Source organism: Archocentrus centrarchus, chromosome 18 (genome assembly GCF_007364275.1).
Source record: "Archocentrus centrarchus isolate MPI-CPG fArcCen1 chromosome 18, fArcCen1, whole genome shotgun sequence".
Taxonomy (NCBI): domain Eukaryota; kingdom Metazoa; phylum Chordata; class Actinopteri; order Cichliformes; family Cichlidae; genus Archocentrus; species Archocentrus centrarchus.
In genome coordinates, this window is record NC_044363.1 from 19965376 (window position 1) to 19979651 (window position 14276).

Sequence of the window (14276 nt, forward strand, 5' to 3'; positions counted from 1 at the left end):
TTTTTTTTTTTTTTTTTTTTTGGCTAGTTTCGTCTTTGTTTCTTTGAGTTGTTTCTGTTTTGCTTTGTTGAATGTATCGGGGGGGGGGGGGGGGGGGGGGGTTGGACATGCCAGAGGTTTTAAATTTGCTGTGTAACACGGATAAATGAGAGAAAGTGATTTTATGATTATTTGGGTCAACTTCACTGTAAATAGGTTAAAAAATATGGCTGAGATTAAATGATTTGCACTTTTAGTTTTAAATTTGTGTGTCTGTGTGTTTTCTTTTTGGGGGCAGGGTGGGGGACCTGCCACCTCTGTCACAGATGTAAGAGCTGTTGCATTGTGCTCTGTATTCAAAACTTCTGTAGACGCAGACTCATCAGAGAGAGCGAGAGAGGGAGCGCTGGTCTTGGTGGGAAGGCAGGAGTTCAGCTCACTGCTCTTTTGTGCAGGATAAAAGGAAAATGCTGAAAACAAAGCCGGCTGTTTTACTTTTGAGCTCTGAAACCGCACGGACGTACTGAGGTCACAGTCACCTGCCAGGTAATAATACCGACTCCAGTTATTGAAGTGCTTCTCTATGCTGCACCCCACATACAGGTTTCAATATGATGGCTTCTGTTTGGGCCTGATAACTTATATTTGAACACAGCAATACTCAAACCCTCTTCATTACATTCATCTTTAAAGTGACCTCACACTTTACAAAAAAACGGCACAAAACAGCTGATTTTGTTTGAGGGAAAATCTCGTCATGATTTGCAGTGTTCAGCATTTTAACTAATGCTTAATGTTTCAAACCAGAGCAGATGTGGCTTTAATGTGAGGTCACTGGAGCTTTGATTACATTGTGTGCAGGTAGATTTAGTAATTAATGCTGAGTTATAATGCCCTGCCAGATTGACACATGAACTCCTTCAACACCACCTCTCATGTTTAAACATGTTAACTTGAACCAGCATTTAAACTGGATCTGGACTGCTTGGTGCTTACCAATTATGGTCGTGATTACCAAACTGAACTGCTTATCCATCCATAACAGTTTACTTAAAATTTCAACCATTCATTAACTACTTTCTGCTGCTGTTTTACCAGGTTTGTGTTATGTTTAGTAAGCACTTTCAATAGATGATCCAGTATGTTTAACAATTTCAATTGTTTTCCCCCAAACTCATCTATTCAAGTCATTTATTTGTTAGGCTATTTCTACTGATTAAGTATTTATTTTAGTTGCTCATGAAGGCCCAAACTAGTTGGGGTCTCCTCATGTTTTGAGTTGTAATTTGTTCTGCTTTTGTGGACCCCTGGTTGGTAGTTACTGACCTAACAAAGCTCAAATCATAGCCGCAGGCAGAAAACCCCTCAGTTACTTTATTTAGTTAACTGTTCTGTTTACAAGATGGTAGTGAGACCTGCTCTGATGTATAGTTTGGAGACCGTGGCAAGACAGGAGGCAGAGCTGAAAATAAGATTTTTTTTTTTATTGGGAGTGACCAGAAAGAATACGATCATGAAGGAGTGCAACAGAAGGACAAGTCAGGTTGAGCTGTTTGGGGACAAAGTTAGAGAGGCAAGGCTGAGATGGTTTGGGCATGTGCAGAGGAGGGAGACTGGATATATTAGACAAATGATGTTGAAGAATGGGTTGGCAGGCAGGACGAAAAGAGGAAGACCACAGAGTAGTTTCATGGATGTAGTGAAGGAGGACATGAAGAGGATGATGGGGACAGGGTGAGATGTGATGACTCCTAAAGGGAGCAGCAGAAAGAGGAAGACTGAGTTAACTGTCCTGTATGTGTGTGGATAATAATCCAGTGAACTACAGAAACCCCAGATGTTCAGAACAATCTTGGAAATTTTTTCCCCCTTTGCTACAATCTATACAAATGCATGTCAGAATAATATATATTTACTTAGGAAAGCATGAGGAGCAAATTTAATTTTAATCATGAAATAACTATTAGAGGTTTTAGAACATATCCTGGTAAGATATTAATATAAATTCATTGTCATGTATTTGCTGTGGATCCAGTTTTTGTGATAATGGGTCCGCAACAGCCACATCCACTACAACCAAAATGTCTAACTCTTCCTCCTCACTCTTACCGTGAAGTAGATCCCTGCCATAATTATGGCTTTACCTCCATCCCAGAGCCTCTGGGTGGGGATGTTGCTGGTGGTAGTGGTGGTGGAGCTCCCAGGAGCCCTGCAGAGGTGCATCTTTGATGAGGTTCAAGCTCAGGTCAGAGCTGTGGACAGCCCACCCAATGAGCCCAGACTCAGAAGGTGGGCAAAGCAGAGGAGTATCCTGGGAAAGTTTGCTGCACCTACTCCTACCCAACCACAGCCAATCAGGATCCAGACCTGGATTCTGAGAGAGAGCGACAGCTTATCAGACGCCGAGAGAGGAAGGCTGGAGGCTGCAGTGGAAGAAGCTGTGAGAATGGTGTCTTCTTTACTGTCAGGTAAACAACAGAAACACACACACACTCACAAACAGACTAACACAAACTCATAAACTGCTGACATTTTGTTAGTGAACAGAGTGCTCGGCCCGCTGCTGCTCAGCAGAGACATCAACAAATACTGCAAGTTTCTCTGGAGGAATTCAAGTACTATCAACTACAACAGGTATGTGCACACAAGTGTAGCTCCAATCCTTAAAACATGTTGGGCCAGATCTGAGTCTGGCACATGTGTTCAACTACTCAATGCAAATATCTAATCAGCCAATCACATGGCGGCAACTCATGTGCGTTTAGGCATGAAGACAAAATCAAGATCACTTGCTGAAGTTCAAACTGTGGGGAAGAAAGGTGATTTAAGTGACTTTGAACGTGGCATTTTTTGTTGTTGCCAGACAGGCTGGTCTAAGTATTTCAGAAACTGCTGATCTGCCGGGATTTACAGAAAATGATCCGAAGAAGAAAAAAACTTCCAGTAAGCTGCAGTTCTCTGGGTGAAAATGCTTTGTTGATGTAAGAAGTCAGAGGAAAATGCCCAGACTGCTTTGCACTGATAGGAAGGCAGCAGTAACTCAAATTACCATCTGTTATAACTAAGGTGTGTAGAAGAGCATCTCTGAATACATAACATGTCCAACCTTGAAGCAGATGGGCTACAGCAGCAGAAGATCATACCGGAAACTGAGTCTAAACAAAGTTGGACAATAAAAGATGTTGCCTACTACATTGCTATGGACCAAAATCTCTGAGGAATGTTTCCTTGTTGAATGAAGAGGCAAAAGTGAGCAGAACCTGGCACTATCAAGGTGTATCTAATAAAATGGGCAGTGAGTGTATTAGGCAAACTAAATATATTTGTTTTTGAATGGTGAATTTTACTTTATATTAATTTTATTTCTCCCACCCCAATCAGAGCGATGAAGCAAACCCAACACAGAAAGATGTTGGTGATGGTTTCTGGACATCATTACGTTCTATAAACTTCACGTTCCAGCATGAAAATCATATGAATGATAATCGTGTTAATGAACAATCACTCATTTCATCATTTTTGAAAAGAAAGCTATGTAGATCAATACAAGTATTTAAAATGTATTGAAATTTTTGACCACCTATGTTGTCCCCTCTCACTGAGCTCTATTAACTGTTATATTACACAAAGGAATTAAGAAAACTGACCTTTTTATTCTCTCAGGTGTGGCAGAGCCAACAAAAACTACAGAAATGAAACGTGTCTGGATGTGACAGTGAGTATCAGATGTTTTTGCTGCTACACACAGCACGTACCGGACTCTGCTGCTTCTCCGTGAATAATACAGTGTACTGGATCAACATCTGTAGATCCCAGACGACCACCTGGCTGGATGTGATATTTACCCTGAGGCTGATTCACCCCGCAGGATTGTTCTCAGACCTGAAGGTGCCGGAGTCCCTGATACCGACTTCCTGCTTTACCTCCATGTGCACAGCACTGACAAGTGCAGAGCCGAGGTGAAATCTTACAGCAAAATCTTTAATATTAAACCATTTAAAGTGGATGTTACTTCAGTTTTTTTTCCTCAAATCCCACCGATCCAGCAACATTTCCACATTTCATTGATTTAGATTTTCATGAACTTTCTCTCTTGTTCACTCAGCCCAGTGTGCTCGCCTACGCTGTTCACTGCCAGACAGACCCCCGCGGGCGACCTGTGGCTGGGGTGGTGGTCATCTGCAGGGAACGGCTGACAGGAGCCACATACAGCCACCAGACTACAGCACAGGTAACAATTATTTTTATGAATAAATGATGTAAGAATGTTTTTTTCTTATGATCATTTTAACAGAGAAGGATGGATCATAATGAAAATTTATATTCATCTGTTTTCCAGACTGTCATTCATGAGTTGTTCCATGTGCTTGGATTTTCTAAGGATCTCTTCAGCACCTGGAGAGACTGTTCCTCCTCCTTCTCCTCTTCTCGAGGTTTTTAAACAATGTTTTTGATATTTTTACACCACTGTATCCTAAATTGTCATTTATACAACTAATGATTCTTATTACACAAATATTTAGTATCCATCCTTATTCAGTCCCACAGGAGTGTGTGTCTTCAAAATATATCTTTACTTTAAAACAGTGGAGAGTGTGGCTTAAGATCCAAAATTAGGACTAAACAATGCAAATAGCAAGCTGGTAAAACCTTGAAACGCAGATCACATAGAGAGGAGGAGCAAACACTCAAATCTAATTAAATTCTCAACCTTTTTTTTTTAAATAGGCTGATAGTGTACGGAGCCTAGCCCTCATTAAAGATCAGAAAGTGGTTCTTTATCAGTGATTTCTTTGCTCGATCCTGCAGTGGGTGCTGATTGTTCTCCTCGAGGCAAAGTGGCTCACTCTGATGGATCAGGCCACATGAGGATTTACACCCCATCCATCGTTTCAGCCCTGCAGAAGCACCTGGTGTCCACTGATCCAGAGCTGGGAGGGCCACTGGAGAACCTGGTACTGCATAGCTTCGAGTTTAACAAACTTTACAACTGAATAGAAAACCTAACGGTGCCTTCGTCCCTCAGGATGCATCACCAGGCAGAGTGTCCTCCCACTGGGAGTCCCGGGTCGTGCAGGGGTCCGTTATGGCGGCAGCACTCGGGGATCCTACCACAGTCCGGATCGACCCAGTGACCTTAGCAGCATTACAGGACACAGGATGGTACAGCGTCAACCTGAGCCGGGCTCAGAGTCTGGTCTGGGGAGACGGTAAGAAAACTGAAACGTGCTGAAAATCTACTGAAAACTGGCTGAGGAGTCTTAACTGAAGCAGAAAGTAGAGATGCAGCAATTATACTTTTATTCATCATAAAAATCATCAAAATTCTCACCATTCATCATTTGCATGAGAAAAACAACATTTTTATGACATTTTCCTAACAGGTGAAGGAACCATGTTTGGCTCTCTGTCAACCTGCCAGGATAACTCCTCATCCTTTTTCTGCACTGGCAGGTAACTTTGATTGATTTAGTTTTAATGTATGTTTTTCTGCAGAAGCTCGTTCACTTTCTTTATTCTTTGCATTGTTTCTACTTCTCAGTGGATATGGGTGTCATTTTCTTCACCTCCACAAGGGGGAGTGCCAGACTGACCAGTACCTGGAGGGATGTCGAGTGTATAAACCTCTCATGAACGGAGTAAGCTCAGGATCTTCTTGCATCCACGCTAAACAATGAAATGAGAGGAAATGATTGCTTTGTACCTGGTTTGAATTACTCAACAGTTTTTGTCTCCTCTTGGTCTTCAGAGTGAATGCTGGAAAAAAGAAAGCAGCAGATGGTCAGCTGAAGGTGAGCGGAGCGGGGAGATTTTTGGCTTTGACAGTCGGTGCTTTTTCTCCAGCCTCATCAGACAGGTGTGTGTGTGTGTGTGTGTGTGTGTGTGAGGGGTGTACTTTCGTCACCCTTTCTTTTGACTACTTTCTATCTTCCTCGCCTGTCTTTTAGAACCAGAGTCAGTTTCCTCGGGTCAGCGGCTCTGTGGAGGGTCGTTGTTACAGACACAGGTGTACTGGACCCAACAGGTATCAGATCCAGGTGTCTGGCTCTGGGTGGGTGGACTGTCCAGCAGGGGGCACCATTCAGGTATGCACACATCACAGTGGATAACTACACAGTTACTGACTGTTGGTATTGTATTAATGTTAGAAGCCGGTATTTTACAATGACATAAAAATATGAAATTAAAACAACATAGAAAACAGAGGTTATTTAATTTATGTTTTTAGAATTCACATCAATTAATTCAATCCTAATTAAATCTTCTACAAAGTTCTGAAGAATAAGACTTTATTGCTCCTCAGGTCACATACATATCCCAGCTGACATAGGCTGAGGGGTGGGGGTGCAGCCAGGACAGGCTGCCTCTATCATAGACTCCAACAGATCCTTCCAACCTGCAGTTTCTGTGTCTTTAAACTGTTTTATTCAGACAGATGTTTCTACTATTACCATATTTATATTATTGAGGGCCTGCTTAGTACAGAAACATCTTAATGGATCATACAATCATCTCTCTAAAAAACTGAACAGTAAACCCCTGTTTGATCTAATTGAATGTATATGCTGTATATTAGTTTGTGCTGCTGTAGATGGGGCAGGAAAAATAATGTTCTGATGCTGAAGCACACAGTCCTGTAATTTAACAATCCTACATACATATCTATATTTAATATTGCTGCCTTTAAATCTCAGATTAAAGGATACCACGGTGCAGTTTTCTGCCCTGACAGGAGGTTATGTCGCTACCCTGATGTCTCTCCTCCCTTAGATGATGACAGAACACTTCCTGTGTGAGTACAACTTCAAATACGATCTGTCATCATTAATACTAATAAATATATTATTGTAACTTTGCTTTTTTTGTTTAGTGAGACTTCCACTTCAGCCCAGAATGGGACCTGGTCTCCCCTCAGACCCCCTACAGAGCCAGCTGCAGCCACAGCGCTCTGCCTCACTGCTGCTGGGGGTCTCCTGGCTGCACTGATGGTGTCCTGCAGGAAATGTCACTCATGTATGATCAGAATCCGCATGGTGGTCCCAGAGGACCAAAGTCACATGTAAAAAAAACTATTCTTAGAAAAGACTCTAAATTTTTAATTTTAATGGAAATAAATTTTTTTATTTTTTACAGTTTATATGTTAAATGGTTCATAAACATCACTCACTGCACTGCTTCAGAAAAGTGTTGATTAAACGTCAGCGCAATGTACTTACACTGGTTTAAAGAACTGAGCTGATCAGCCAATAACAGCTGAGGATGACCCTCAGAGCCACACTGGGACTACTGTAATAACCAATTCACAGACTTAGCAAGAAAAGTGTTTATAAGGAGATTTCACTGCTAACAAATACATATTTACCACATGATCTTGAGCAACTGTTACTACATTCAAAGCAAAAAATGTAAAATCTAAGTTAATTATCAGAATTTAAACTTCACACTATAAGACCTTTAGTGTGGTTATCTGTCACTGTGGAATTCACTGAAACATCACATACACCATCTGTAAGAGCCCGCACACATTTCTCTTTCGAGGAAAATGTATAAAGATTTTCAAAAAAATCTTTTAAACTACAAACTTATTTAAGGAAATTTCATTGACATGTGAAACTGTGACACCAGCATCACTGTGGGGTCTTATGGGCTAAGGCTGACACATTATCAGGAAAGCAGCATTTCAATGACACACACACACACACACACACACACACACACACACACACACACACACACACACACACACACACACACACACACACACACACACACACACACACACAGGTCAGTTAACATTTTGGACGACTAGATAAAGAAATAATTACAGCAGCTGTTAGCTGATCAGTCACTGCTGCTTTTTCACTCTGCCTCTGCATTTTTAAAGTTTTGAACATCATTTTGACCTCTGATTACAACACTGCTAAACAATCAGACAAGTGAGACATAACTGAAGTGTTGATGAGCTCTGAAGGTGCAGCAGGCCAAGACTGGACCAGCATTAATAACACTGTTGCAGGTTCATCAAGTGTGTGTTGATTTGACAGAAATCGAGTGACAGCGGCGGCAGCCCGCAGGAGAACACAAACACGTTCAACACATCCAGTTTTTCAGCTCCGAGTCGTGTTTTAAGCTGCTTTAACTTTACAACAGTTTGTAGAAATTCAGTGTTACAGAATCCTGCAGCACTCAAACTCCTCATTTGAGGTGTTAGCAAAACATCTAGTTTTTCTCTGATTATTTATTTATTTTCTGCTTCTTCAGTAATTAGCAGCATCGCCGGAGGGTTCCTGGTTCGAACCTCCTGGTTGTTGGGGGTTTGCATGTTCTCCCTGTGACTGTCTCTCTGTGTGAGCTCTGTCAGCCGGGGTGGACCTGTGAAATTCAGTTTTGGTTACAAACAGTTACTTTTCTATATCAAATAATTTCCTCGTCATGGATATTCATTTAGCAGACACTCATTTCTGGCCTTAAATGTAGTCGTAGAGGAAGAGGATGAATAGTAAAATAATCAAATATATGATATGGTAACAAATCTTCCAGTCAGTATCTGTATTTAATCCTCATCTTAAATCTTGAACATTTTAGGTTGACTAATTTAGAAATTTAGAAACAAACTCACTGCTGATGTAGCAGAAGTGAATGAGCAGCTTTCCAGACTTTCCTCTTAAAACGTTTTCACTGGAACACTTTGGTCTCCTTACAGGAGAGACTGAAGTGATAAAGGATCTGTGATTGTTTGTGTGGGTGAGCGGATTATTTCCACATGATGCAAATGTAGAAATGCAGGTCGCGACACTCCTCGGGGAAAAACATGTTGAGACAAGACTGGATAGAAGTTTGTCCTTTTAGCTGCGTTTCCACCTGCTGGCAACCTGACAGAAAACGTTGAAACCAGTTTGACAGAAAAACACTTCGTTCAACTACCTCCCAGCTCTGTGATCCAGCGTAAACATGAATGAATTCAACTTCAGCTTTTTTTTTTGTGTTTTGTTTTGTTTTGTTGTTTCATTTTATTTTAGGTTTTCAAGTTTCAAACATAAAAAAACACACAAACAAAAGAAAAAAAACCCAAATCCAAATAAACACATAAACAAACTGGGCCCAGATGCACGGGTTAAAGCGTTGAGCATTGCAGTTAGCAAATAATGTACACACAAAGCTTATATATACATAAACATACTCTTACACATGTACAGATGTATACATACACACACACATTAAAAGCGACAGAGGGAAGAATCTTTGGAATTAAAATCTGTTTAGCTTAATCTGTCCTGAGCAAAATGTTCTAGGAAGGGATTCTAGTAGCACAAAAAAAGTATCTTTAGATTTTTTCATTTGTATTATGGACATCATGTCAGTCACCCATAGTTGGAAGGAAGGAGGTCCAGAAGACTTCCAGTCTCTCAAGATTAGTCTTTTGGCAACAATCAGTCCAAATTCCAGTGGCTGCTGCAGCGGCAGGTATAGTACCGGGCATGTGGGAGCATCCAAGGATCACAAGACCTGGTTCGGGTTGTAAAGGAGTCTTATACACCTTGGAATACCAGTCACATATTTTCAACCAGAAGCCAGTTAGTAAAGGGCAAGACCAGAAAGCATGAGACAACATACCTTCCGACATATTACACCTGTCACACATTAGGGAAACAGAGGGGTAAATTTTGTGCAGTCTGACCTTAGAATAGTGTAACCGATGAATGATTTTAAATTGAATGAATTGATGCCTGCTGGTTATTGAACAAGAGCGGATTTTGGAGGAGCACCTGTTCCAGATAAGATTCAGAAACTGTCATCCCTAACTTATTCTCCCAAGCTTCCCTGATTCTTGTAGTATGTGCCACAGTGCCATCACCAAATAGACGTACAATTTTTGTAAGAAGATGCTTAGAGTCAGGGGGGGCTCCTTAGGATGTCATAAATGCCATGCTCCAGTGGCAGAGTGTCAAAATTCTCAATTTTCGCCTGAATGCAGTGCCTGACCTGCAGATAAAACTTTAGCTTTTTACAGCCAAGTCTGTAGAATATGGTTTGATTCATGCCATCACAGTGAAAATCAAACCAGGACAGGAGATCGTGGCGCTGGCACGTAGCTCACCTGCTTTTGCCACTAAATCACTTGACTTTTTAAATTAAAGGCACAAATATTTGGGTAAAAGAAAATATATGGATAAAAGAAAAACTGTAAATAGGTACAGTGATTTATTGAAACATGTGCAAACATACATGGAAAAACAAAATATAAAGCAAGGAGTTTGTACAATTCTAACAAGCTTGAAAGTTAGTATTTGTTACAACCACCTTTATTCTTCATCACAGCAGCTTTAGTCTTCAGGAATTATTCTCCAGGAGAGACGCCAAGTTCTCACCTAATAGCTCTCTGAGAATCACCTTGTTGGCACAAATGTACTATTTTCTGTTATCTTTGGCATATTTCATGGATTCAACTAAAGAAATGGGAACAAATGATGTTTTTTGTGACAAGCTGCTGGTAATAAAGTGCCTAAAGATACAATTTAAATGAGGCTCTTTGCTAAGTTGTCTGTTGTGTGTTGACACAGCACTGGTTAATCCCTTGAGTCAGGAGCCTTTTCATGCTTGAATGATTTATAGGTCAGGGTTAAGTGGTTTAACAAACGAAAAAGCATTCCTCTGAAAATGATCAGGTCCAAGAACTGGACTGAAAAAGCATCCAAAGACAAACTCTGAAGGACTCTCAGGAAGCCTGGAAACTACTGATCAAGACCACTTTAAAACATTACAAGAACGTCTGACTGCTTGGAAGCAAAATATAAAGAAATTATGATGAGATCAAGACTTTTGCACAGTACTGAACATGGCTGAAGTAGTTAGGACAAAAACAGCTTAATGTATGCCATTGAAATAACTGTGTTTATGCTTCAGACAGATAAACTGAAAATGGGACACCAGCACATCGTATTGAACAACAGTCATTTCTTTTATTAGTACAAATTGGAAATCTTTTTGCTGGATAATAACACAAATATTTATCTTAATCCCTTCTCTCACTGCTTTGAAAAAAAGCAAAGAAATGTTATTATGATTAATAAACATCTACACATTATTGCTGCTGGACACAGAGGGGAGCGCTGTGTCAGAGTGAGGACATCAGAAAGACGATAATAAAGTTTTGACCCAGCAGAACCAGCTTTCAAGCCTTTTTAAAATACTGTCAGTGGCTATTAAAAATGTATATTTCTGCATGTAAACTACAATGAAAAAAGAAATATTAAAAAAAACAAAAAAGTACAAAAAGTGTCAGCAATTCTTGAAATCACAAATTCAAACCATGAAAAGTTGAAGCCTCCTGTAGAGGTTTATCCTGGAGCTGCAGCAGTGGAACAAACACAAAGCAGAACTCCACAGGAAATGTTTGTTACTCTTTGTGCGATCATGCACCGCCAGTTAAGCCACATGCGGGACAGGCACGCGTGGAGGGACAGCCGGTGACCCCGTTCACATCCTTGAAGGTGATATCCGGGCGTGTTTCCATTATTTCTAACGTCTTACTGATCCAGCTTTGACGTCCAGGTAATCTTTGGCGGCGCTGCTGAACATCTTGTTTTCAAAGTATTCCTTTTCTTCAGGAGTCAGAAGAGCCATTTTACAGACCTCTTCATATGACCACTCAGCATTACAGCCAGCCCGGCCGCACACAAACCGGCTCTCACCCTGAGGGGTTGAAAAGAATCCAATTAAACTTTTGACAGTTGAGATTTTGTCTAATCTCAACTCTGTTTAGGTAGAGATGCTGACACTCTGTGGACAAATACTAAAAATGTGGAGTTTTATGTAAATAATACAAATACGACTATTTCACTGTGGAAATAGTCTTTGTGTGCAGGTCGCACAAACAAGAGTTTATATTCATAGTTTCTATAAAGGTGTGTTTACATGTTAATGTTTTTTTGTTAAAAAAGCAATCATCAGCAGATATCACTTATATTCCATAATGATCCGGTGTTCAGTCTATACACTATATGGCCACATCATTAGGTACATATTAAAGTACTCATCAACACGAATATCTAATTGGCCAATCACATGACAACCAATCAGTGCATTTAGGCATGTAGACATGGACAAGATGAAACTGCTGAAATTCAAACTGAGCATCAGGATGGGGAAGAAAGGTGATTTAAGTGACTTTAAATGCTGCATGGTTCTTCATCAGGGAATGCCCCCCAAAAAGATAACATCTCCAGTGACCAGCGGTTCTCTGAATGAAAATGCCTTGTTGATGTCAGAGGTGACAGGAGAATGATCAGACTGCTTCAAGCTGCTGGGAAGGCAGCAGTGACTCAAATAACCACTCGTTACAACCAAAGTATGCAGAAGAGCATCTCTGAATGCAAACACCTTGATGCAGATGAGCTACAGCAGCAGAAGACCACACCAGGTATCCCTCCTGTCAGCTAAGAAGAGGAAACTGAGGCTACAAATCATGTTCACAGTTTATATTTTCTTGGTCCCTCAGAGTATAGTTGCTGACCGTGTTCATCCACATGTACATCCACAGTGCACCCATCTTCTGATGGCTGTCTCCAGCAGGATAACACTCCAGGTCACAAAACTCAAATCATTTCAAACTGGTTTTCTTGAACATGAAAATGAGTTATCTGTACTCAAATGGCCTCCACAGTCACCAGATCTCAATCCAGTAGAGCACCTTTGGGATGTGGTGGGCCGAGAGAGTCACGTCATGGAATCTGCAGCAACTATGTGATCCTATCATGTCCACATGGACCAAAATATCAGAGGAATATTTCCAGCATCTTGCTGAAGTCAAAGGAGAGTCTAGAAAGGTGTAGCTAACAGAAGTGTCCGGTGAGTGTATGCTTCAGAGTCTGATTGAGAGTAATAATAAAAATGTGGTACCTGATCCAGTAACTGTTGACACCAGTTGGTGAGAGACATGGGGGTGACAGAATGACCGCAGGACATCTGAGCTCTCAGAGACTTGTAATTGTTGCACTCAACTATAAAACAAACAGGGAGATTTTCTTTAATCCTTAAAGATCATGCTGTTATATTTAAAGGCCTGATTCTCTGAGTACTTACAGTCCATTTCATCGTCTCCATCAACAAATGTGAGTGTGCTGTCGTTGGGGTCGTAACATTTCTCCTGTCCGCTCACCAAACTGGTGCTCACACCCTCAGAAACAGCCTCTTTCCTCCCCTTGTCTCTCATCCTCTGCCGCGCGTTCTCCAGATGGTTTTGCAGCTCATAGTAAAGGTCCAGGTCAGTTTCCACGTATCTGCGCCTCGAAGGATCGTAATGATCCCAAAGCCCGGTGCTACCATCTATACTAGCGGGGCGTTTTTTCAGTCGGGATTGTTGTTTTCTCCTCCGTGGCTGTAAAGTTAAACTCCTTCCAGCTGCTGTGTGGCTGCTCTGGTGTCCCGTGTAGTTTGTGGTCGGTTGTCCGGAATAGATTTTCCTCTGCTCTTTTGTCTCACTGCCGCCCATCTTTACGACGCTTATCCTACAGGTGAGCTGCAACGGACACGCACGGTTACTGGTTTCATTTACTGAAATCACGTGATTTTCAGTACGCGACAGTAACCCTGGTTGCACAAGACCCGTGTGTGTCAGGCTGAGCCACACCGTTCCAGGTAAGAGGAGGAGGACCTCCGTGGGCGGAGACTACAGCTCGAGGACAGGTGAGGTGGGCCCGCCTTAGGAGATCAAACACATGCCCACCATCCACACACTGCTGAGACTGAGACTCCACAGTTACTCCTATAACTTATTATAAACTCTTTATTATAAACTCTTGTTACCTGTTCTCACATGATCCATTTGTGAGAAAAAAAAAATCCTTATGGCCACAAGTGTGCCACAAGACGAAAACACCATATAAATGCATATATAAGTGCTTATATAATAACTGAATATCTTATTATTTTTGAGGGGGCATCAAATATTTCCATTTGAAGCTGCAGATGATTTAGTGAAAACAAATATTACAAACTGAATAAGAAGCACCTCATTAGATTGATGCTCTCTGTCTGCCTTTTGTTTGGCAACAGGTCGGCTACTTACCCCGGTTTTAAATAGTTATAATAAATATAAACAAGGGAATGTACTTGTTGAACACAACGTTATCCTGTCAGACACTTGTAATATGATGTGTGTGCAGAGGCAGGATTCAGTCAAGATTTCAGGTGGGCTCTCACTGTACTAAAAACAAGTCACTGTGTAGATCATATCTGACAGCTCTTTTGTTAAACCTATGATGTTTGTGGGATGGATGGACAGATGTGAACTTCTG

General features: G+C 41.1%; 2 protein-coding genes across 2 annotated transcripts; one reads left to right on the plus strand and one right to left on the minus strand.

The window, feature by feature from the left end:
- Positions 1–2113: 2113 nt before the first annotated feature.
- On the plus strand, positions 2114–7049 carry cirop (ciliated left-right organizer metallopeptidase). Its single transcript, XM_030753550.1, has 14 exons — positions 2114–2447; positions 2520–2613; positions 3643–3694; positions 3789–3938; positions 4085–4210; positions 4319–4412; positions 4789–4934; positions 5006–5189; positions 5364–5433; positions 5522–5618; positions 5729–5836; positions 5928–6065; positions 6675–6772; positions 6851–7049. The coding sequence occupies exons 1-14, from the start codon at positions 2114–2116 to the stop codon at positions 7041–7043; spliced, it is 1884 nt and encodes a 627-aa protein (XP_030609410.1). The 3' UTR covers positions 7044–7049.
- A 3181-nt stretch (positions 7050–10230) lies between these two features.
- LOC115796848 (uncharacterized) lies at positions 10231–13581 on the minus strand. Its single transcript, XM_030753311.1, has 3 exons — positions 13063–13581; positions 12880–12980; positions 10231–11673 (listed from the first exon to the last, which is right to left on the minus strand). Exons 1-3 carry the CDS (start codon positions 13469–13471, stop codon positions 11500–11502), a joined length of 684 nt encoding a protein of 227 aa, XP_030609171.1. The 5' UTR covers positions 13472–13581; the 3' UTR covers positions 10231–11499.
- Positions 13582–14276: the final 695 nt, after the last annotated feature.

What these genes read in the sequence shown, in the direction of transcription:
- LOC115796848 (XM_030753311.1), bottom strand. Translation starts at nt 13,471, where the DNA reads ATGGGCGGCAGTGAGACAAAAGAGCAGAGGAAAATCTATTCCGGACAA. An exon ending in TGGAGACGATGAAATGGACT is followed by an intron (nt 12,981 to 13,062) that starts GTAAGTACTCAG and finishes TTTGTTTTATAG; the next exon opens with TTGAGTGCAACAATTACAAG. An exon ending in GTCAACAGTTACTGGATCAG is followed by an intron (nt 11,674 to 12,879) that starts GTACCACATTTT and finishes TCAACCCCTCAG; the next exon opens with GGTGAGAGCCGGTTTGTGTG.
- cirop (XM_030753550.1), top strand. Translation starts at nt 2,114, where the DNA reads ATGGCTTTACCTCCATCCCAGAGCCTCTGGGTGGGGATGTTGCTGGTG. An exon ending in AAACGTGTCTGGATGTGACA is followed by an intron (nt 3,695 to 3,788) that starts GTGAGTATCAGA and finishes CAACATCTGTAG; the next exon opens with ATCCCAGACGACCACCTGGC. An exon ending in TCTCCAGCCTCATCAGACAG is followed by an intron (nt 5,837 to 5,927) that starts GTGTGTGTGTGT and finishes CCTGTCTTTTAG; the next exon opens with AACCAGAGTCAGTTTCCTCG.